Source organism: Leptosomus discolor, chromosome 1, assembly GCF_034619465.1.
Source record: "Leptosomus discolor isolate bLepDis1 chromosome 1, bLepDis1.hap2, whole genome shotgun sequence".
Classification (NCBI taxonomy): domain Eukaryota; kingdom Metazoa; phylum Chordata; class Aves; order Leptosomiformes; family Leptosomidae; genus Leptosomus; species Leptosomus discolor.
Window position 1 is genome coordinate 152,191,858 of NC_141391.1, and position 23,226 is coordinate 152,215,083.

Below are 23,226 nucleotides of genomic sequence, written 5' to 3' on the forward strand. Positions count from 1 at the left end.
AGTTAAATAAATAAAGCTCAAAAATAAAAGTCCCAGTTCTGAAGAGAATTTGTTTCCCCACTTCAGTATTTAAAAATATAGATTTATGACTGATCAGCTATAGGTCATTTTCTTTATCTTTTGGGGGAGGGAGTAAGAACACTTTGACAAAGTAGTGTCAGTATGATCACCATGATAAATGGGCTTTGTCCCTACATACCCATGAAAAAGCCTCCTTAGTACCTTTCCAGGCTAGGAAATCTTCCCTAATCTCTCTGTGGCTTTACTTTACCTCCTATATTGATCAAATTGGTTGTTTGGTTTTTCTACTGAGGACTGGACAGGAGGACAAGTAATCCTAGAGCTTCCCATCGCCTTTGGATGCTTCGATTTTTTTCAGAGTAATAACTATTTGGCCTGGAGAGAGACGGCAAAGGCTAAAGCCATATGATATTTGACAATACTGACATCATGAACCCGAATCGCTATAAAATTACTATCTTATGAGTAAAACATTCAGGTGAGGTTTTCCCTCAAGGGATTATTTGCCCTACTTGTAGAACCATCCTTCTAGGGTGATATTCAGATACTGTTTTCCCCTTCTTTAGAATAATTTTCAAGTCACATTTAGAGCTTTAAAGTGTCCACCACTTCCTCAGCATTAACATCTTGAAACCTTTTTATGTGACCATTATGTCCATCTTTCCCGGATCAGAAGGACCTGGCAGCACTTGCAATGAAGCCCATCAGTGGTACTTTATGTGGATGAGGTGAGCCTGTGCTGAGTAACAGGAGGTGCTACTTCACCCCTGCTGCAATGGATGAGTGCTTTGTCTCCATGGTTTCCCCAGTGATAACCAAGATATTGAAGGTACATGTCCCACCCACACTCCTGGTGTGATTAAAATGGGTTCAGCCTAAACATAAATCTTGATTAAAGGAAGGTTTTCATTCATTCTCCAGCATGTCCCACAGGAACCAAGTGTCTCCTGTAACTTTGGTCAAACATAAGCATGCATTCAAAATTTGCCTTCCGTAATTCTGAGTCCTATCAAAGTTCCTTCAGCATCATTTCGAGCAGTAGGCTTCCACTATACTCGTCTCCAAGGGGCATGGGTTTCTTTCCACTGGTGCCTGAATGCTATGTTTGGTCTTTCTCCGGGACTTCCTGAAATCGTTTCTCCAAGCGATCCAGTTTTGCCAGATTCTCCTTCAGCAACTTGCTGTTTGGAACCAGCTGTAAGGCTTTTTCATAGTAACCACGAGCAGTGACGTAGCTCCCCTACAAAGAAAATGAGTGATAGATCTCATTGCATTCCCTGACATAAAAAGTCCATTCCTTGGGAATGGTGAAGACTGTAATACAAAGGACAAAGAGTTTATAAAACTTGATATTGTCAGGTAACGGGAATACTTCATTATGAAATGGAGCACTGAGTGCCATTAGTCTAAATTTGATCAAACGCACATGGCAAGAAGCAGATTCACATTTTTCCGTTATGTTGTACCAGAAGAGTTAATTTTACTCAGCGATAGGATAGCTTGAGGATATGACACAATGTGACTCCTTAAGAGCCAAATCATAATGATATGCTAAAGTATTCAAAAAGATAAGCAACCACAGGGAGGGCCGACTATTTCCATAATTTCATGCCAGTATTCTACGTTAGACATCTTTATTAAATTAATTAGGTAGAGAGGAATCCTAAAAGTTGAGTCACGGTGACATTTTTCTAAGGTAGGTCAACAATTGAAGCAGGCAAACTTTAGAGATGGGCAGGTTGTTCCTTGCAGCCTGCCCTCTTAAAATACAAGATTTACATCACAGGATATATATTACCAAGCAACCCAGTTGGTAAATTCTAGTTCGGGTGGACAGACTTCCCTCCTTTTTGGATAAAATGTCAAGGACACTCACTGTTCACAAACATGCAGCTCTTGGCAGTCTGAAACAAATTTAGCTTTCTGTCCTGAGTAGTAGTCTCTGCACTTAACAGCTTAAGAAAAAGCAAAATTGTCATACCTTGATGTGCTCAATGCCTCCCATATTCATCCAGGCCTGAGCTTGGTCTGGGTTGAGTTCCACAGCCCGTTTATAGCTCTACATAAATATGAAACATTTTTATGTTAAGAGTCTGACTCTTCAAACAAAACCAGTGCTGGAGGGGAAAGAGAAATGAAGTTTCCTTTCCTTCTGAATCCATTTAAAATATAATTTCAAATTCTTCTCATATACAACACACAAGCTGAATTTCAGTTTCTTTACAGCAGAGGCAACATAACATACTGCTTCACCGCTGAGCTCATCTCGCAGGTTTTCCCTGCCCACAGCACCCTATGAGGAGCCACAGCAAGCCCTGTGATCTTCTCCCTGCCGCCTTCACCACCCGGGTCTCCTGCACATCAGGGTCATTTTCTTGGGCAGGTGCCCGCCAACCACGAGCCATGTACGGGCTGCGATGCTCCTTATCTGCAAGGCTTTAATTTGGAGCTGGCAGCAGATTACGATACAGACACTTGTGTGGAGGTTTCACAAGGACCTGAGGGCAGTGCTGTCCCTCCCCACTGCTTCTGGCACTGTACACGGGAGAAGACGCAACAAGGACCTTCTGGACTCTGTCAAACAGCACCGTTCTCACAGTGTTGCAACAGGAAAGGATTCAAATCAGGGTTAGACAACCCTAGGGATATTAACAATATTCTGAACTGTCCCAGTAATTTTCTGGGTTATTACTTAACGCTAACATAATCTCTGAGCTATCAAGCCTCCTGCCAATCTCTCAGCTATTAGGTAATGAAGTTAGATGTAACAACATGGTGGGCTCTCACAGGTCCCCAAGCTTCCAGCTGAGCCACCTAGAGCTGGCCATCACCAGCGAGAGGGGCTGGGGCTGGATGGACAAAGGGCCTGGTCAATGAGAAAAGGCCTAGGCTCCTCCATCATCCCACCATGACTTTGTACTTAACCTTTCAGAGCAGAGTGCTGTATTTCCACACAGGAATGAGGAAGAAAGTGGCAACTAAGTCTGGCAAAGTTAGCTGCCCCATAGCTTTAGCTGTACCACTGGTGAACTGCTGAGCTCCCAAGGCCAACAGCCAGGGTGCATGCACCAGCGAGTATTAGATGCAATGGGCTAACTCTATCTTTTAACCAATAAAACTATCCGTAGGGCTTAAAGCAGTCATACCTCAAAAGCCTTGTCAAGGAGATTCTGCTCTCTTAGCTGGTTTCCTTTAGTGAAAAAGAGCTCTGATATGACTTTTGGATCCTTTGGTTTTAGCTGGAGAGCTTTTTCTATAGCTTCAAGTGCCTGTGAAAAAGCAAGAGGACATTGTGTTACTGTATTCTGCGCCTTTCTACTTCTCATGCTCTCTTCACCACTAGGGCCTCTCAGCATAAGAGTCATCTTCCTCCTTCCCTTGTTTGCCCCACACTGTTAACACGTGTGGAAAGGAGCTTTTTAGATGCCTGTGGCTGATGGGCAGCGGGGCTGACAGCAGCAGGAGTGGTAAGTGGTAAGAAAACCACATTGCTCAGCTTCAGTCCCAGTTCCTAGCTAAACAGAAGGTTTTAGTGAAAAAAAAAAATCTAAAATCTACTGGATGTGCACTAAGGCATGCGACATGTCTCTGGAGAGACGGAGTGTAAAATTCAACCTGAGCTCTACGTGTGAGCCCTCGGGATAAGGGTAGCCCGTGACCATGGTACCTTGGCATAGTGCTCCTGCTTGCTGTAGATGGCTGACAGAAGGCGGTAGCACTCCAGACACTCCACATCCTCACTGAGTATATGGTTCGTCATCTTTTCGGCCTCCATCGTCCGCCCCATCATTGCTAAAACCTGAGCCTACGGAGCCACATTATAAAGGGTTATGTACTTAAAAAGCTCAACCCTCCTTAATGCACCCAGCAGCTGGTGCTCCACTTTTGTGGCCCTGCCCTGGCCACGCTCACCCCACGCTCACCAGTGCCAGTCGGATCTCTTTGTTCGAAGGCTGCAGTGATGCCGCTTCTCTGTAAACCTGCAACGCTTCTTCATACCGCCCCGTGTTGTAATACAGAGCCCCCAGCGGGGACAGGATTTCAGCCTTCCGGGATACCTTCAGTGCCCTGGAATTTGGGAAAAAGAGGTGTTTCCAGGTGGTGCAGGGATCAAAGCAGAAAAAGCAAGGTGTGTCTTGCGCTGGGATGGAGCAGCGAAGCTCTCCACCCTGCTCATGCCACCCTGGGGAGTACAAATTTAAGGTCTTAGGGAGGGATGAGCATGCCCACAGCAGCAATCCCTCTAGCCACCTAAGAAGGGGAAAGGTCCACCTCTGAAGTGCATGTGAGCAGGCAGCAGGGGTGGGGATGGCTGATGGCAGAACCTGGGGAGTGTGAGCACAAATCTGGATGCCAAAAGGGAGGCAAACCCCACCCCAGACCACCCCACTGCATACTGGGAGTCAGACTCTGCCTACTAGCGCATTGCTGGGAAGGGCCGGAGTTCCTGATGGTACTAAGGTTTTGGTGCTGGGCTGTGCAGCAGTTATGGCTGTTACTGGTGCGGCACCCACAGACCAGCTTCGAACAGGGCAGGAGTCATGCTAATAACCTGCTCATGCCACCAAGAAACCTTTGAATTTATCGTTAGAGGATCCCCCAGCCAAAAGCATCAGTGTGCCCATCCTGGGGGCTTGGGAACATTCCAGGAAGTCAATGCTGCCTGAGTCTGTGCTGCCTCTCCAAGCATTCTCCAAAACCAGCCAAATAAGCAAAGGTAAATCTGATTTCAAACGGATGGAGAAGGAAAGGAAGAAATCCCAAACACGCAGTGACAGATTCATGTATCAGAAGCTCTTTAGCAGAGACATGCCATACAGTGGGAGGAGGGAAACCTCTGTCTCCCATCCCAAATTCTTACCGCTTGTACCATGCTTCAGCCTCTTTGTTCTGCCCCAGGGAGCGGTGAAGCCTGCCCAGGTTCACCATGGCCACATGGTGAGTGGGGCTCAGGTGGATGGCCTGCCTGTAGTGGGACACGGCTCGCTCGGGAGCCCCTGGAGAGGAGAACAACTGTTAAACTGGTGCATCAGAAAAATCCTGTCATGAATTCAGCACACAGTAATGCTCTGGGCTTTCTTTCAGCTATTGCTCTGTGCGTGGGAACCATTTTGAGAAAGAAACCCTGCCTCAGCCTTTCTAGAGATTAAAAAATTGCCATCCAAATTAAGATTTAAGATCCAATATCCAGAGACAATCCTGAGAAACAGATTTTTTTTAGGGGTGGGTTTTTGCAAGTCAAGGGTACAGGGGAAGACTGCTGACTGAAAACACTCTCCTATCATGCTGTGGGGGGATGCACCCCCTGTGCTAATGAAAGAGCAGAAAGGGGGCTAGGGCATGACTCCCACCTCCTGGGACAGCATCCTTCCACCCTGGCCCAGTGGAGAGACAGGCAACAGAGACACGGAGAACAAGCTGTGCAGTATTCCCCAGAACCCCACCAGATCTCAAATAGTTCCAGCTCTTTCCAAACAGAGACTATTCCCTCCACTTCTGTTGCGTTGGCCCTGCTCAGTCTCTCTGCATTGCTCAACAGGACTGGGAGCAGCTGCCAGTGACCAGCTAATTCCCATGTCAGGGCAATAAATCCCAGGCCAGAAGTGCCCAGGTGCCTATTTTGGAGCATGTAGGCACCATCTCTGTGTTGCTGAGGAGCCATTGGGTGGCACTGCTTCGCTGCATGAAAACGTCTACCAGCGCAAGGTCCCGCAGTCCATGACATGACCAAGCACCACAACAAAATACAACACCATGCAACAAGAAAGGTGCCAGACCACTAGCCCAAATACTATAATTTTCTTTGCCTAAATAATGGCTTTCCTCAAGAAGGATCTTGCAGTGCTTTCCTCAGGCAGGGCCTGCTGACTACCTACTAAATAAATTAACAGGGCACAGTATAAAGTTCCAGCATTTCAGTGTTAGTATCGTATTTTTAACTCCAGTGCTTGTTTAATTGGTTTGCACACTCTAGACCAGATAATCTCCTGATGAAAACCGATACTCACGGAGCTTTGTCCACCAACAAAGCTTTTGAGTATTGGCGGTTTTTAAGCCAAATCACGTCACAATGTATTTAATCCCATTTCTAGCTGGAAAGCAGAACTTGAAAACAGCTTGCACGTGTTGAGGCACTGAACATATGCTGCCACAGGAACTTTATCTTCATAGCTTTTCAGATCTAGTTTGGTTTTCCTGAGATTGTCTATGCAATATAAAAGTAACACTGAGACTTCTCGGCATATCCTTTACATGAGAGAGAAGGGATGTCTGTAGGGAGATTTAGAAGCACTTAGCATTCATCTAAGGCCAATGACATATCTTTCAGGGTAGGACTTTTTCAAAACACCCAGCGGCAGCCTCGATCTTCTCCCACCACTGAGCGGGCAGACGTTTTTGAAAATCATATCTACAAAACATCCTGGGAAGCAGCTGGGCATGCCCCTCAGTCTGTACGTCAGCCAGTGCCTCCCCTGCTCAGCACCCAGAGGTAACACGCATCGTTAAGGGAGACACATTGTCTATGACCATTGCAGAGCTGTCTAGAGTTACGGCTCCCCAGAGCTGACATTTGCTGGAGGCTTGTTGCACAAAATCCTGCAAGTTAATTGGCGTGGTGCTTCACAGCATCTCTCTGTGCCCGCCAGGGAAGAGCGCAGCCTCTGATGGGCTCACTACCAGCCACTTCCTTCACACCTTGTCATGTTTCCAGGAGGGTTATTTACACATCGTGCCTGCAGTATCAAAAGTCAGTGGGGTTTTTTTCCTGTTGTTTATGTGTAGGGAAGTGTAGGAGTAAATGAGGAAAAGTTAGTTTTGACTTTGGCAGAATATACAAGTGCAAAAAATAGAAAGTAACTGCACTGTGTTTGAACCACAGTTTTTGGCAGGAGTATAGCAGTTTATCTGGGTTGGGGAGCAAAGATGAGTACAACATCAGAGTGAAATTACTGAGGAACTTTTATTATATGCAAGCCTGAATTTTGCCAGGGCACAAATTCAGAACCTGAACCTCTGCTGCTAATGACACAATGCCTTTTTTTGATTATGAATACTCTTTTTGGCTTCGTATTTATTTCACATTGGTACTACAGAAGAGTGAGGGCTCAGCATCAGCTCAAAGGCAGGACAGTGAGCTGCAGACTGATGGACACCATTGTCCTTTCCTCCCAAGCATCACTGGAGCCAGGCACAGTGTGAAAGGGGCCGAATGGGTAGCAACCACACACTTTTAAGCCTACAGTATTTCATCACTGGGTCTCAGCTCTGTTCTGGAGGGACCAGAATGAGACAGTAGTTTGGTTTCCACTAGTCGTTTGTCAAACTTGGCCTTGCTTGTAAAGCTGTCAATAAAAGGCTGCAATTACAGCCGCATTTTTTTTTGTTGTTATGTGGATGCCAGAAGAGCCCGAGTCCAGGGAAGTTGGATGGGAACCAGAAGCCCAGAAAAGAAAGGCTTTGGATGTCATTATGGAACTCCTGAGAAAGCAATTCACCCCACAGTATCTTAGGTTTTGTTTTCTCAGATGACTGTGGTTTAAAAGCCATGTTTGTTTTTATAGCGGTGGCACTCAACCTTTACAGTCAGAGCTGCTTTGCCACCAAGTAGAGCTGCAAGGGCTCCAAAGACTGTAACAATCCTCTTATGTGCCTGGGATGTGGCCATGCTTTCCTGGAGAAACAGCAGTATTGTCAGGGTGCTGCCCAGCTCAAATTGAAGAGGACAACCGCCTCTGCGAAGATGGTGAGAAATACTGAAGGAAACAGCTGGGCTGAATGCCACTGCCGCACAGTGCCTGCATTGATTACAAATTTCAGTATGCTCTGCCATCTCAGCAGCACGGTGATGTTTATTTCCAAGCTACAGTGGAGGCACATGTATTGCTTTGGAAGCTTTTGACACCCTTTTAGATGTGTACTGCGGAATAAAACAAATCAAAGCAAATAAGGCAGAGAGGGAGAATCACTTGCTCCTCACTTACCAGTATCAACCAAGAAAACACCGTAGTTGTTATGCAGATCAGAGCTCTCTGGACAATTCTCTATGCCAGCCTTATAGACCTCTTCTGCTTCCTTAAGCCGTTCCTTAAAAAAAGAAAGAGATTTCTTAGCTGTGGCACAAATGCTGTCAGCACCGTTTGCCGCATACCTGCATTTTGTGACAACTCCCTTGCTGCACTAGGAGCTTGGGGCACCAGCCCACCCTGCCATCCAGGAGGCCAAAACTCTACCCCACAGCATGGATGAGATACAGCTGCTGTCTGGTACCCCAGAGCAATTCAGATAGCTTTCCCCCATGTATTTGCAATTGGAGCTACCTGTGAAACAGAAGTAACAGCTGTAAAAGGTGGCTCCTGTGCAATGTCAGCGAGCCCCAGCTGGGCACGCACCCAGCCAGGAAACACAGTGACAGGGTTTGTGTTGGTTCTGTTGAGAAATATCTGTCATCTGGGAGATGATATACTTTAATTTATTTGTTTAATGAGCATCTCGCTGGCTAACTTTTCCCCTCTGGAGCTCTGCTGTTTGTTCCCTAAGCAGTGGAGAAAATACAAGAAATGAAAGCTGGGCGGCGTGTGTGATGGCTGGGGGATGGGGAGCTCATGCAGGGGGGTGAGGGAAGCTGGAGGGCAATGAAAGAGTGGGGAAACCTGACAGATTCAGATTAAAACCAGGTGTTGTCAGTATGTGAGATGTAGCTCACTGGGATTGATGGGATGTGCCACCACACTGATTTCCAGGTGCACTGAGCCCTTACATTTTGCATAGATTTCAAGGTTTGTTGGTGCTCAGTATTTCTGGAAAATACAGATCTTTTCTGTGGGAACACCCTGCCTATGGAAAGTGTCCCACTGGCTGGGCACTGTCTAGCCTGAGCTGTGGGCAGCCTGGTGCTGAAATGAAAATAAGGTGTCTCATTTGGTTCAAACAGCAATTTAATAAGGTTTCAATTTCCCTCCAACCAGCATGTGCTCACTGCCTGCATACTCGCTTGCATGGGTTATCACGGTCTTCCTACCCCGCTAACCTCAGAGCTTTGCTGTTGGGTGTATCTACAGAAGCATGCCATGAATAGCAGAGACAAGCATGGTGCAGAGGGGTGTCAGGCAAGCCTCCAGCACCAGACACATTTTTCAATTCTTCCCCTTCCATGGAGCACCACAGCCCTACAGCAACAAACTCCACAGCTTCCTGATGATGCTCCCAAGTGAAATCAGCCATCCAGGTATCTGCTGAGGAAGGCCTGGAGCCACCAAGGCAGTCCTCCTGCTCGGGAGCTGAATCCACACTGAAATACAAGGTCAATCCATTCCCAGCTATGGATGCTCCTCAAGTCCTGCAAATCCCAGAACCTCCAGGGTTTTCTCTGGATTTAATGGGTGTTACCCAACAGCAGCTGTTGCTCTGTAGCTGCTTAAATGTGTGGACTCCTTTCTCATCTCCTGTTTCAGAGCTGGAGAGCTGGAATTAATTGCATGGGAAGAGTATGATTTGATGAAAGCACACAGTTTGCCATAGTTAAGTGCTTTCACATTTACATGATAAAGGTCAGCCAGCAGAAAAGATAGTGTGTGATAAAACACAGAAACACGTTTTTTAAAAGTGTTTGGACATTTTGGATATATTTATGTCAATTTGACATCATTATCCTGTGGGGTCAGGAAAAGTGTAGCCATTGCCAGAATTGACTAAAATGAAGAGCGATTTCTTGAGAAAGCATCTCTGTCACCAAGACCTAAACAAGCATATTTTCAAAGCTTTCTGTATTCATTTCTTTTCCTCTGATTTTAATTTGCAGCCAAGGAATATGGCTTTGTGTGCACGTATGTCAGTTTTCTTCTTTTTATTTACTGATCATAAACCTGATCTTTAAAGCATGGAAGGGCTGTGTTACACTGGATTAGCAGTGTCCAATGTCAAAACATTCACACTCACTAATATTGAGTACTTTTCACATTTTTATCATGGCTGCATTGCTTTTTTGGCACCTAACATCCTGACCCTGCATGCCTGAGGTTCAGCGTAGAATCTGGGATGATTTCTGTTAGAAATTGGGAAGGGTGAGGCCAGCTTTTTGTGCCAGAGCTTTCTCCCTCACAGCCTCTCCTCTTCTTGGGAGAAATGCTGTAAGTTCATCAAGGCTTGATTCTCATTAACACTTAATAATGCCACTCCCAGACCTTCATGGAACATTCATCAACCTCACAAAATTCAGAAGATTGGCTTAAAAAATGTATGAGATTTTTATGATATTAAAAAAAACTATGCATGTGAGGATGTCTTAGTTGAACTCCAGGGTTTTTAAATCTGTGGGGTTTTGTGGCTCAATTTTTCAGTCTTGTTATGCCTGAATAGGCTCTCCTCAGCAGCTAAGTGTGTTAAAAAGTTTATTTTCCTTAGTGTAGGCTGGTATTATTACACACACACACACACAAAGTCACTTGAATCCACAAACTAGGGCCTGAAAAGAGCCATCAAGTAGCACGAGATTGCTGATGAAGCTGCAAGAGCTGGGAAGAAAGTGCTGTTCAAGTGCATCAGAGTAGAACCTAAGGAACCAGTGTTACAGGAGTTTTGTGAAAATGGCGAACAAAAATGTTTGATTTCTGATATTGGCACCACTGCAGTGATCACGGAAAACAAGGAAACCAACATATTGTGACTAAGTTACGATACCAAGCAGAAAGAGCAGTAAGAAAGGCAAGCATTTATAAAAGGCACAAACAAGCCAAACTGTTCCATACAATGTGGCGGTGGTTTTTTCCACATCAGCTCTGGCTTCAGAATCAACTGTCAAGGAGAGAAAAGGGCAATTACATCAAGTTACAGATTAATTCCCTGGCACGTGAGACATTCCTCTTAGGAGCATTTTTTACAGCTGTAGGAGGAAAGGACTGATAAGCCCTATTTCAGATTCATTGCCTTTAAGACAGAGGAACACGCTGTGTGGGACAACCAAGGCAAGGCACTATTTCACTGAGCCACATCCACCCATTTCCCCTCTTCTTAGCCTTCGTGCAAAGCTGGAGAAGCAGCAGCTTGTCACGGGCATGGTCACCTTGTGTGAGTTATTTCAACATGCCACTTACGGCACTTCAGTCCCTTTCTATCACATCCCAACAAGAGGCAACCAGTTTGTGCTCCCTTCCCCAAAGCTCCACAGTGATGCTGTCCACGCAGCTTACTGCATACTGCCTGGCGTCACAGAAACCCCTATAGCTATGAAACAGATTCTGGGCCACAAGAAGACGGGAAAACAGGTTTGTAATGTTCAGCCATTTTGGACAAAACCAAAAAATGGGGTCCTGTCTTCATCTTTTAGGCTGAAGATGCCAATACTTCTGCCCATACCCCTCCAGGAAGCACACAGTGTTAGGGGGTGATTCTGCAGAGCACATCCACGGGCAGCAGCATGTATCTGTAGGACAGCCCCTACTGCAGTCACTAGGAGGGTGTGCGAGGCAGGAGCTGCACAATCAGGTAGTCATCTGCTGTGGCTGAACATGAGAAAGTGTTAAAAGCCTGCAGGAAATCCCTATTTTCTGAGGAAATTGTGCTATCTTTTTTCCTTCTCACTTACTCAAGTCACAAGAGAACAAACAATCTATATGTAAAAGTAGATGAATTATTGCTGGACTTACTAATGGCATTTGCATTGGGCAGAAGGCCTCAGGACTCTATAATGGTTTTATTGCTCTGTTGACCTTACAATCAATGGTTCTAATTAATAATTTCAATTAATATTAAAACCAGGTATTACTGCAGAGAACTCATTTCTTATACTCGCAGGAGACTCTTCATTGATGGGCTTATTCAAAACATAGTTCCCATTCAACAAGGCTCTTCTTTCAATTCATACACTATATTTCTAGGTCCCCACAGCTGATATCGATAATATTCAAATATTTGAAAGTCACTTAAAATAGCACATCTTTCAGCAACCCACATATATCATAGGTGAGTTTTGCACACTACATCATTAAAGAAGCCTAAACCAGAACAAGACCTCTGCTTATAGTTTTGCTGGAATTTATCCACTTCCCTTACAGAGAGAAGATTTCACTAACCAGATTAATGGAAAACAGTGAAAGATGATACTCTTTTTATTTGACTGTATTTGCATTTGGCAACCTTTTAAGAAAGCTTTAGCACCCTGTGCTATGGAATAGTTAGATCTGAAGCTTGGGGGAGAAAAAAAATCAGTTTTCAAAAGGTTTGCAGAGGTGTGCTGGAGCGGTGCAGTTTATGAGGACCTCATCACCCACCCCCATAGCCCCAGACTGGGGCCACTGGTTGTGGTCACAGTCCATGGGACCAATGCCCAAAGCGCAAGATCCCTCATCTGCTGCTGAAAGCATGGAGAAAAGCAGGTGGTCCCGATGTGAACACCCATGCTTCATGGCTTTTTCTGCCTTCAAGCATTTTGTGCCTCAATTTCCCTCTTCCTCTGTGGCGACAATATTTCACCTCACACAGACCTTGTAGAAATAAATTACCTAACTACAGAGAGTAGGGAGAGCCTCGGGTAATGAGCATGGGGAACAGCCTGAGAGGAAATGAGTAATCCTGACTCCAGAGTGCAGCCTGGGCCATGCACAGTAAATAAAGGCCTGGGGGCACATATTGAACAATGAGGTTAAATAAAATATCGAACAGCTGCTCATTAAGAGCAACACAAAGCTAGCAAGCCTTCCCACCCCCTGTATGTGATCATCTATCGTGGTAATTAAGGGCTGTATTCCGACGCATGCATGCAAGGGGCAGAATTCTGGCTGCAGAGGCCACCTGGTTTCTGACATTTCCTAGCTTTGGAGTGATTTATTATGAAATCTCAAGGTTATCTACGTAGGCACATGTGCCTTAGGGGGAAGTGGTCACCTATTCTGCTGTCACAACATTCAAGGTGCGATGGATTAAGACTTCGCCATAGATGCAGGGAGCTGCAGAGAAGGTATTCACTCACAACTTCAACAGTGATTTACTTCAAAGCCACATCATGTGGGTGTAATTACTCACTGCAAAAGAGTTGCCTCCCATCCTGAAAAAGTCATCTCTAAAGCAGCCCGAGAGCTCTCTGCAGACAGCCACAGAGCCACACCTGCCACCACACGTGTGCAAGGCGAGGGTGCTCCACTGGGACGTGCAGGAGGTGTTGCGGCTGCGGCAGCACTGCATGCACACATGCAGAAGGCACGAGAGCTTCAGTGATGCCCGTTACCTGTTCAGCTAGCAGCGAGGCCAGGCTTGAGTAAGCATCTGCGAACTCTGGGCCATACTTAATGGAGTCCCGCAGTAAGATTACAGCTTCCTCCTTCTTCCCTTGGGACCTGCAGCACAGGGAAGGAGGGAAAAATAAGAAACAAACATTCCTGTAAGCACATGTTTAGGTCAACCTACTGATTAACTGCTTTAAAGAGATGTGAAAGTCCCTGGCTTGACCTTTTCAACAGAGACTAAATGATTCACTCGCACCTCCTCTCCACAGTGTGTGTACCCAGCATCTCCTCAGCCCATTGCTGTTTCCATGTGTTATTCTCAGGAGCTGGGAGGCCATAGGCTTTAATGAATCTGCCATTTGGTCTGCTATTCTGGGGACTGTCATACTGTGCACTACACAGTGATCCCAGTGAAGACAAAACACCCCCAAGATGGTGCATTCCTCAACCTCACACACTGAAAAGCAAAAAGTATTTTATTTTGGCTATCAGGCAAGCAGTACAGGCCACATGCTCTGCCTGTTGAGTCATAACCACTAGATTTTGTAAACTTCTCCACTCCTACGTACATCTCTCAATATTTGTCTTCATGGTAAATATATCAAATTCTGCCCCATTCATCCCATCAGGAGTTAAAGATACACGAAGGACAAGATAGCAAAAGTGTCCCCAGGCATGAAATACTGCACAGCGATGTCCCTGGGAAGTCACATGCCATCTACGGGAAGGGATGCTGTTGGGGTAACACCGGGTTTGCAGTCAGCTTCTGGAGGTCTGGCCCCAGCCACGGCTATCTGGGAACAGGACATTTGCTCTCACCAACCCTGTTCTCAATTCAGTTGGTTGGAGACACCAAAACATTTGCATTTCCTTAAAAAAACCCTGCAGAGTCTTTGCATGCTCCTAGACGATGAGTGCCGTTACAGACTCACTTACACCTTAGTTAAATTAATACTTTGAAATTAAAATATTGCTAAGTTAAATCTGCCTGGGCTTTCTAAGTCAATCATTAGGCTAGAGGAGTCTGTTCTTCAGATCCTAAGGATAATGAACAGAGACAGTTGAGCGATGGCTACGCTGAAGAGTTAGGGTTTTTTTCCAGCATTGCTCTGCATTTATTGCCATGGAAAATAGAAAAGGTTTGCTTAACAAAAATCGAAGGATGTTTATTTATTTGAGCTACAACTCCTCCAGTATCGCTCTGTACTTCTTTCCTTGGAAAAATGAGAAGGTTTCCTGAACAAACATCTAAGGTTGTTTAGCTGGACTGGAAAAACATTTTCCTTGTGTTGGCTGTACAAAGAATATGAATAACAGGGCTTACAAAAAGAAACAAAGGACTCTGGGACACAGAAATATGTGAACACCTTGCCACTTTGGCCTTAGATTTCATCTGAGTGACATGGTCAAGTAACCAGATCTTGTTTATAAGGTGCAAATTTCAACTGATAATATATGTGGCTTTGCAGATTTTTTCCCTTTCTAGTTGTGTAACTGGAAGAATATTTTGCCTGTGCATTAAGCTAAGTAAAACCAGTTGTGCTAGTCTTTTTCTTCTTCCAGTGCTGTTCCATATAAATTACATGAATGAAGCAAAAACAAATAAAGAACCACTTTTCTCCTACACTAATTAAAGACTAGCTAGCTTGTCAATTTATAAAACTTTTGGATCCCTTGGCTGGGGTTTCATGACACATTTTTATAAATCAAAACCAGATGACTGCTTTATAAAGGTATTGATGTTTGGCAAAAAAATGTAGGAAATGCCAGCTACAGAAATAAAAGGATTAAGTGATCCACTCAGCAGCAGTAAAAGTCCCCATTAACCACAAGCATGCACTCCGAACACGGGGCAGCCCTCTTAATTACTCTTTTTTCAAAATGGCCTTTTTATTTTCCGTTTGATCCAAGAACAATGTTTGTCTCCTGAAAGTGGGGGTAGAGAGGGAAAGATTATGGCATCTTTTTATGTGACAAACTGAATTATACTAAAAAAAGCAGATCCAGTAGTTTCTCAGAGGGCTCAGGCCTGCAAGATACCAAATGCTCTGGCCAAGCACTTAAACGCATACTTAACTTTTATGTATGCAAGTTGAAAATTAATTACTGGTTGAAGTGCTTTCCTGGATCAAGGCCAAAGCTTTGCAGGATCGAGGCCATTACTTATATAAATCTCGTGCAATTTGGGACAGCACAGAGCATTTGAAGAACAGTCTGATACACTAATTTACTGTAAACTGGGGATCTGGAGCAGGAAAAGCTAGGTAATGTATACCTTTGCTATGACAGAGAGAGGAACAAATTCAACTAACATGAGGAGTCTATGATCACTTAATCCAATTTTTCCCCAAATTACCTTGCCTTACAATGCCTTCTCCTACTCCCTCTTCCACTCGAGCTCCCAGCATCCCCTCTACAATCAGCATGTCCGAGCTGAGAGCAAGGAACAGCTCTTTCCACCAGGAGCATCTCTTCCATATTTTTGCAAGTGCCCCACAGTTGGAGAAGCATCAGCTTAAACCACTCCACAGGAGTCTGGTGACGCACAGGGCTGCGTGCGGGCTGTTAGCATTGGAGCAAATTTCATTTGCAACAGAAAGAGCAATCTAGGAATTGGTCCTCTAGAGGACTTCTAAACTTTCAAGATTTGTTTTATTTTGTGAAGTTAGTTTGACTGCATTAAAGCCACAAACACAGAACTCAACGAGGGCTCCACAACTGTTCTGAACATCTCATTTTGGCTTCACACCATAATCCAAGGGGAGCTTGCAGTGTCTAACTCTGCCTGTCTGAAAGGAAGTCTCTAAGATAGTTTGACTCCCCGGTTTGAAACTGATTCAGATAATTTAGATGCAGTCCTTTGCCATTCATCCGTACTAGGTGGATGACACCAAAGTGGGGGATCGGGCAATACACTGCAAGGCAGGGCTGCTTTTCAGAGGGACCAGGTCTGACGGAAACCTCATGAAGTTCAACAAAAACAAATGCAAGTCCTGCGCCTAGAGTGGGATAACCTCATGCACAAGCAGAGGTTGGGAGATGACTGGGGTCCTTGTGAACAAGTTGACCATGGGTCAGCAATCTACCCTACATGACAAAGAAAGCCAACAGTGGGTCCAGGGAAGTGATTCTTCCCCTTTATATCATACTTGTGAGACCACATCTGTAGCAATGTCTGCCCAGAGTTGGGTTCCCTAGTGCAAGAAAGGCATGGACTTACTGGAGGAAGCCCAACGGAGGGCCACTAAAGAAGGGTGAGGGTTAGAGCACCTGTTGCATTGAGGAGAGGCTGAACAAGCTGAGTCCGTGTAGCCCTGTGAAGAGAAGGCTCAGGGGTGACTTCAATGCTGCCTGCAACTGTCTGGTCGGAGGACAGAGAAAAGCCAGAGCCAAACTCTTCTCAGAGGTGCATGCTGACAGAACAAGAGGCAACAGACGCAAGTAGGAACATGGGAAATTCCAATTAGATAGAAGGAGAAATACTTTTCACCGTGAGGGTGGTCAAACATTGGAACAGGTTGCACGGAGAGATTGTGGCACCTCTGTCCTCGGAGGTGTTCAAGATTCAGCTGGACACAGCCCTGAACAAACTGATCCAATTAGACTTCCTCTGAGCAGCGGGCTTGACCAAGTATCTCCAGGGGTCTATTCCAACCTAAGGTATCTTTAAATTTGACACTGCCAGAGGTTGGGTTTTTTTATAAACAGGTTACAATGCGTATGTGATACTGATGGATAACTACAGCACTTTGTGCAGAGCATTCTAACCAGGGAACATCCAGAGGCAGTATCACTGAACATTATAACTCAAGTTTACTTCTTTGAATGGAAGGGAGGAATGTTTTGCTCTCTAAAAGATCTTAAATCTCAATACACGTAATATCTATCTGATGTTTTTCAGCATCTTCAGACAGTTACACAAGCCTGTGTCAGCACATTCACATATATAAGCATCCAAAAGCCTGTATCAGAGAGGGCAGACAGTCCTTCTTTCTCTGACTAGATGGGTTTACTAAACTTGGACTAAATCGTGGCAACAAATACACAGGACACGTTGTGTGTTACACTACATTCAGAAGAGAATCAGTCCTTTGAATAAACTCAAGACATTGTTTCTAGGCATTTCACTTTCCCCTTGAAAATGAAGCTGTAACACTCTCAAAGCACATAAGAGTTATGAGGCTTTTCTTCATAAGAAATAGTGTACTGAATATTGGAGTGCTTTAGGTATGGACAGATACAATACCACAAACAAGAAGTTCTCTCCCGTTCTTCCAGCAACAGAAAGACAAAATAAATACCTACTTCAAACATTCATACTATTTTATTTCTTGTCTCTTTACACAATACCCTACAGGCTATAAATTTGTCAGGTATTCTGAATGATATTTCTCTCAGTTTTTCAAGCTGTATCTCAAAAAAATCTGTATAAAGAAGTTAACTATTTATATAATGGGAAACTTCAAAACATAAGAAAGCATCAGACTGCTGATCACAGACCACGAAAGCGGACAAAGAGATTTCTCACTTTCAGGTAGGCCGTCTTTTGGTTCTATTTTAACTAAGATATCTGTTGTCATTGTTTAATTATCTACTCTCCAATATTTATATTATGCAAGAAAATGATGATATACAACTTTATTTTAGGATACGTAAACAAAACCAGAGGCTTATTCAGCCATTACCCTGCAACGCTTCCTGAGAACATTCATCTTCTGGCACATAGCTGTCTTCATTATGTGCAAGCAGAAAATGGAAACGTCCTTTTTCATCTAGGACTTCTGCAGAAAAAAACTTAAAAATTCCACCCAGTGGTCCTCAAAATAGATTTTTACTCAAGCTTAAATCACAAGCAACGGATGCTTAAATAGAGAGCTTATTTACAGGGAATAATGAGAGGCAGATTCCCACATGAGAATACCAAACATATCCTTCCAAAATCCTGGAGTTCCCCTTTCTCAACACTCTAGAGGAGGTGAAATCTAATATCCACCATCAGATTTCCATGCTATGAGCAGGGGTGGGTATAAGGAACTCAGCAGAACTCAACTGGGAATTCCCCATGCCAGACAGTTTTGTTACATGTCCCAGTACAAGTAGTGCTGTTACTGGACATGCCTTAAGTGTTGCAGATCTGGCTTTTCCTGATCTGCACCACGCACTGAAGCCTCTGCAAAGAGGACAGAAAATGCTTTTATGGCTAGACCCTTTATCCTCTCTCTGCCATATGTTTAAAAATCAAAACACTCTTCATAATGTCTCATAGCACTGCCTGTAACATTCTGCAGATTTTCATTTATTAACTAGATTATACTAGCATTTAGTGTCTGCAGAATACTGGTTGCCCTATATACATATATATGAAAGGGTGACTTGGAGACTCGGATAGAAAATATAAATAAAGACAAAGTTGTAGGAAGAGGGACCTTGAAATCTCTGCCTCATTCCCGGCTGATCATCTTGCAAGTCACCTTATGATCCAGCATGGCTGATGATCTCTGCTAAATTGATGGATGATCCAGGAAAGGTCCTGGCAAAGGGGTTTAAGCTAGTGTTTTAGGGAAGGCATTCATATAGGATCTGCCTACGCAGCATCTGCTTTACGTATGTGCTAATCCCTCCACCATGAACTCTACCTATATTTTAGCAGGGTTTTTTAAAGCTGAACAGGAAGATGAGGACACCCAGTTTCCATTATAATTAATACCATTGGTGTGTCCAGATGCACTAAGTCATTTTAGAAGCCTAAAAAAAAGTCTAGAAAATGGGAGCAAATGGGTGTAGGAAAAGGTCAGGTGGAACCTGAGTGCTTTCTTTTAATGAGTTTAACACGAGCATCACACACCTTTAACATACTGCAATATATGGCACCACAGAAGAATGCAGAGCACATACAGTCCAACAGAACACACGATATCTCAACTATCACATTAGGAAAAACATGACATACTGCACACAAAACAAACAGCAGTTCTAAGAGATTTTCCCACATGTCTCCTTCTTTTGCCAGTGCAACAAATCCATTTTCTACCCATCTGCTGGGTCATAAGAGCCCATCAACGGGCCAGATTTAAGTGTTATTGACATGGGCTGTCCTGGTGCTGCTTCTTGCTTATGTTCTTTTGTATTAATATTTTATAATTTTTAAAAAATCACAGAGAATAATAACTAAGGCAAACATGATGGACTAATAAGACAATATGCATTTTTAAACAGCATTGACACCTAAGATTAATTTCAAACAACCAAATTTGATGAATAATACAAAGACCTTACATTTCTCTTGTAATCAGACTGTCTTTACCATTTTCCTTCCTTGTGAGTATTTACAGTAAAGCACTCACCTACTTTCTATTTCAGAATTACTCAGTTGCCATCAGGTTACTTGTAATACTTCTGATAACTTCTCCACTACCAAATGGACCAGGCAGAACTTCAGCAATACACATAATATCTGCCACGTAAAATCACACCCAAAGTAACATTTCAGAACTAAAGAGATCAAGTATGTTCTGATGAGACAGTGACACTTTAAAGCCAGCCCAACACTAAAGCCCAGTTTGCTCTAAAATATTTACCAGAGACCTATTACCACCAGAAGAGGTGCAGTTTATATTAGCAAAAATGTACTTTTACTGCTGTAGTTTACGCAGTTCTGTCAACAAATAACACACTAACCTCACAAAGACAAGAGGGGTTTTGCCGGTGCAAAATAGTAATGCAGGAATAGAGATTTTTTTGTTTGTTTTTTAATTGCACCCCTAGCAGATCTTATCATACTGGCAAAGCTTCTTGTATAGATTTAAGTTCAGTTTTTAGATGTGGTTAGTCAAATTAATTTGCATGATTATGATTGTCTGCTATTCTCCTTGCTAAAGGCCGACACTCTAAATAACAATGAGTGAAATTATGAGCTGACTAACTTGTTTTCTTGTTCAGCAGAGTAACCGTATAGGGACATAAGCCAGCTTTCCGCTCAAATCCAGACTCGTCCCCTCTGCAATGGGATGAACCTTCTGCTGCTCCAAGCATCTCAGAGTTAGGTGCTTATGCCTAAACTATGCATCGACCTTCCATACAGCTAATGAGGAGAAGTGGGAACTTGGAGAAGGATTTATTTATTAGATCTACATCAGATGCATGTCTTTGAACAACATGGCTTGCTCCACTGGAAAGGCTTACGCCTCTCCATTGAGATGGGAGTCTCAGGTAACTAGTTTGGTTTAGGCAACTCATTTTTTGATGACTGATTTGGAAAAAGTTAATTCCCTCCAGCTGAAACACAATCGTAAACAGCACCTGAAGTGATGTAGCACGCCATTCCTTCACCAGTGGGCAGAAAACACTATGGTGATGTGTGTAGAGAGAATGTGAATTTCCTTGGTGCCAGTTCTGAATTCAACTTACTTGAGAAGGTTGCCGAGATTGAAGAGAGCTCGATTGTGCTGAGGGTTTAACTGAAGGGCCCGTCTGTAGTAGTCCTTTGCCTCCACCACATCTTTGGTCAACGTCCCCAAGTTGTTGAGAGCACTTGCATGACGAGGGTACAGTCTAGGAAACATGAAATATCAAGTAATAGACACTCATTAATTGACAAATAAAGCTGAGGTCACTAATGCTGCCACCACTGCTGTCGGGCATCTGGTAAAGCGAAGGACGTCAGCTAGAAAACACTGTTTTCCCTTCATTTGCTGCAGGTCCTGTTGGGGTCCTGCAACTCTCAAAGAGATTGCAAATCAGATCTTCTCCTACAGTTCCTGTATCCCTCCAGGGCAAAAGGGAACATTGAACAGCTTTGAAAGCCTATTTTACCCTCCAAGCAAAAGGCAAAGTGACTAAAGCAGCTTGAACATCTTTATTCAAAATGTTTTTCAAACAAGCAAGAACTGCTTTGTCAAAAATATGTTTCCCATGAAAATATGTTTTGACATATAAAGAAACTAACACAACACTGTTTAAACTGATCTGTTTTGGTTTGGTTTTAAATCAGTTTTCCACAATAAAAGTGATAATAAAGTGCAAAAGGAAACTTGAAATCAACTGTTGAACATCATGTTTTCAGGACAAAGCAAAACGATTAGAAAATCTGGAAATGGACTGCTTAACAGCGTGAATTCTCTAAGCTTCTAGTTGTATTTTTTTACCACTTGGTTAAGTTCTTCTTTTAACTGATCTGTTGATCTTGACATCTGTTTCAGTTATAACACCACATATTGGGCCCAGTGCATCTCTGTTAAAATTCTCCACGAATTAAGAAGCACATCATGGTCTATTCAGCTCCTTAAATTCTCAAAGTTGTGCTCCTATATTAATATTTTGGTTTGCAGGTCTTTCACCAGAAAACTCTAGAGGTGAAAATGATCTAGGGGAAGATTTAGCATCCAGAACTCTTTGTGTCACAGATGGGTGAAAACTGGGGTTCATTATGATAAAGAAATAAATTTATAACTGCAGCCGACAGAAGTCCCAGGCAAGCTAGGGGACCAGCTGTGCAAGAAGGTCTGATGCTCTGGTTTGAAACAGTGGACAGGACAGGTGCTTGCCCACTGAACTCCTCCAGGTGATCACTTAATTTGTGACAGGGAGGAAGCAGGTTAAGGTGGTCAAGGGTTCAGTTTGAGAAGACCTAGTCACAAATCCTACTGCCACTGCAGATTTTCTATTTCGGATGAGGACAAGCCATCTGACATTTCTTTGCCTTAGGTCCCTGTTCATGGGAAAGTGATGGATAACGACATTAGAAGTAGTTGGCTATGACAGCCCAGGGTACAGCATAAGGAGGGGCACTTAAAAGAAGAAGGGATTAAAACTCTATGATATAGTCTGACTCTAAAGCTTGCAACTGTTTTTAATCTAAGACTTTCTATGGTGGGGTTTTTTTGCCTGGAGTTTTTCATTATGTCAATTCAGCCCTGGGATTTTCTGCGCTTAAGTACCATGAATAATTTAGTATTTTATACACTGATGCAAATTTTCTATCATCAGTCGCATTTTCACTCCACAGCATATAAGTGATTTTGTCAAGGTCTTACTTGGGAGTGAATCTGGGAACGCACGAGGGAACTTGGTAGAAATGGACATGCACCAGTAACAAACCCAGGATGCTTCCTACAGCTAAGTAAGAGAAGAGCCCAAAGTCCTTCTTCCACCCAACACCAAGCCTAGCAGACAAGGATTGCAAAGCCACATAGTTGAAGAGAGATCGTTCAAGGATGCAGCCACGTGTTTTTTAAAACTTAGCCTATTATAATGACAAAAGCTAAATGTAGGGACCATCACTTATCATAACTAATGACTGCAGACTTTATCAACATCCCTCCAGTACAGACAAGCATGCTGTCTCAGAGGTAACCAATTCCACTGCTGCAAGCCCTCAGGTGCATTGCCCAGTGTCCCCATTGACCCACACTACCTGCATTTGCTGCTCAAGTGATTTTTGAGGAGTTCCCTAACTGACCTTGTCACAGATGAGCAGAGTAGGAAAATCATGGTGAGACTGCAGTTGGTGTAGAAATAGTATCACTTTCCATCACTGAAGCTACCCAGTAAGCCTGATGAGTTTTGGGATGCGAGAGGCTGCCTGAGCTTGGAGAAGCATCAGCAAAGGACAAGATGGTGATGAGGGTATAGTGTTGAGACTTGACCTTGGCCCTAAAATCCCCTGGTCAGTAAGGCTAAGCCTCCCCAGCTGAAGCAGGCTGGGAGAAATGCTTTCCACAGCAACAACAGGGGAGCAATGGAAAGGACCAAGCTTGCTTGCTCTTCAGCACTTGGGACACAGCTCTGTGTGATAACCTTGACCAGAATCTTGAGCAAAGAATGCCCTATCTACCTTAGGGCAAATGACCGAGGCCTCAGCTTTGCTTCCCGTTTCTTCCATGGGATTTTGACATTGTTTTGGACCAAAAAAAGGTTTGGGAGTTATATTTTTGAGGCTTTTTTTCCAGTCGGCTATGATAAAAGCTGTGCACTACTTCTGTCAGTACTC

At 43.8% G+C, this 23,226-nt stretch overlaps 1 protein-coding gene across 3 annotated transcripts in view; it reads right to left on the reverse strand.

Annotated features, from left to right (window-relative positions):
• Positions 1–1,120: 1,120 nt before the first annotated feature.
• TMTC1 (transmembrane O-mannosyltransferase targeting cadherins 1) overlaps positions 1,121–23,226 on the reverse strand; it is a 141,622-nt gene continuing 119,516 nt past the window's right edge. For all 3 annotated transcript variants that reach the window (XM_086467427.1, XM_086467439.1, XM_086467434.1), the window contains 9 exons: positions 20,646–20,789; positions 13,241–13,349; positions 8,004–8,106; positions 4,883–5,018; positions 3,945–4,089; positions 3,689–3,826; positions 3,168–3,290; positions 2,003–2,080; positions 1,121–1,261 (listed from right to left, as the gene is read on the reverse strand). In XM_086467427.1, coding sequence (XP_086323553.1) covers positions 1,121–1,261; positions 2,003–2,080; positions 3,168–3,290; positions 3,689–3,826; positions 3,945–4,089; positions 4,883–5,018; positions 8,004–8,106; positions 13,241–13,349; positions 20,646–20,789 — 1,117 coding nt within the window. The remainder of the gene's footprint in view (positions 1,262–2,002; positions 2,081–3,167; positions 3,291–3,688; positions 3,827–3,944; positions 4,090–4,882; positions 5,019–8,003; positions 8,107–13,240; positions 13,350–20,645; positions 20,790–23,226) is intronic.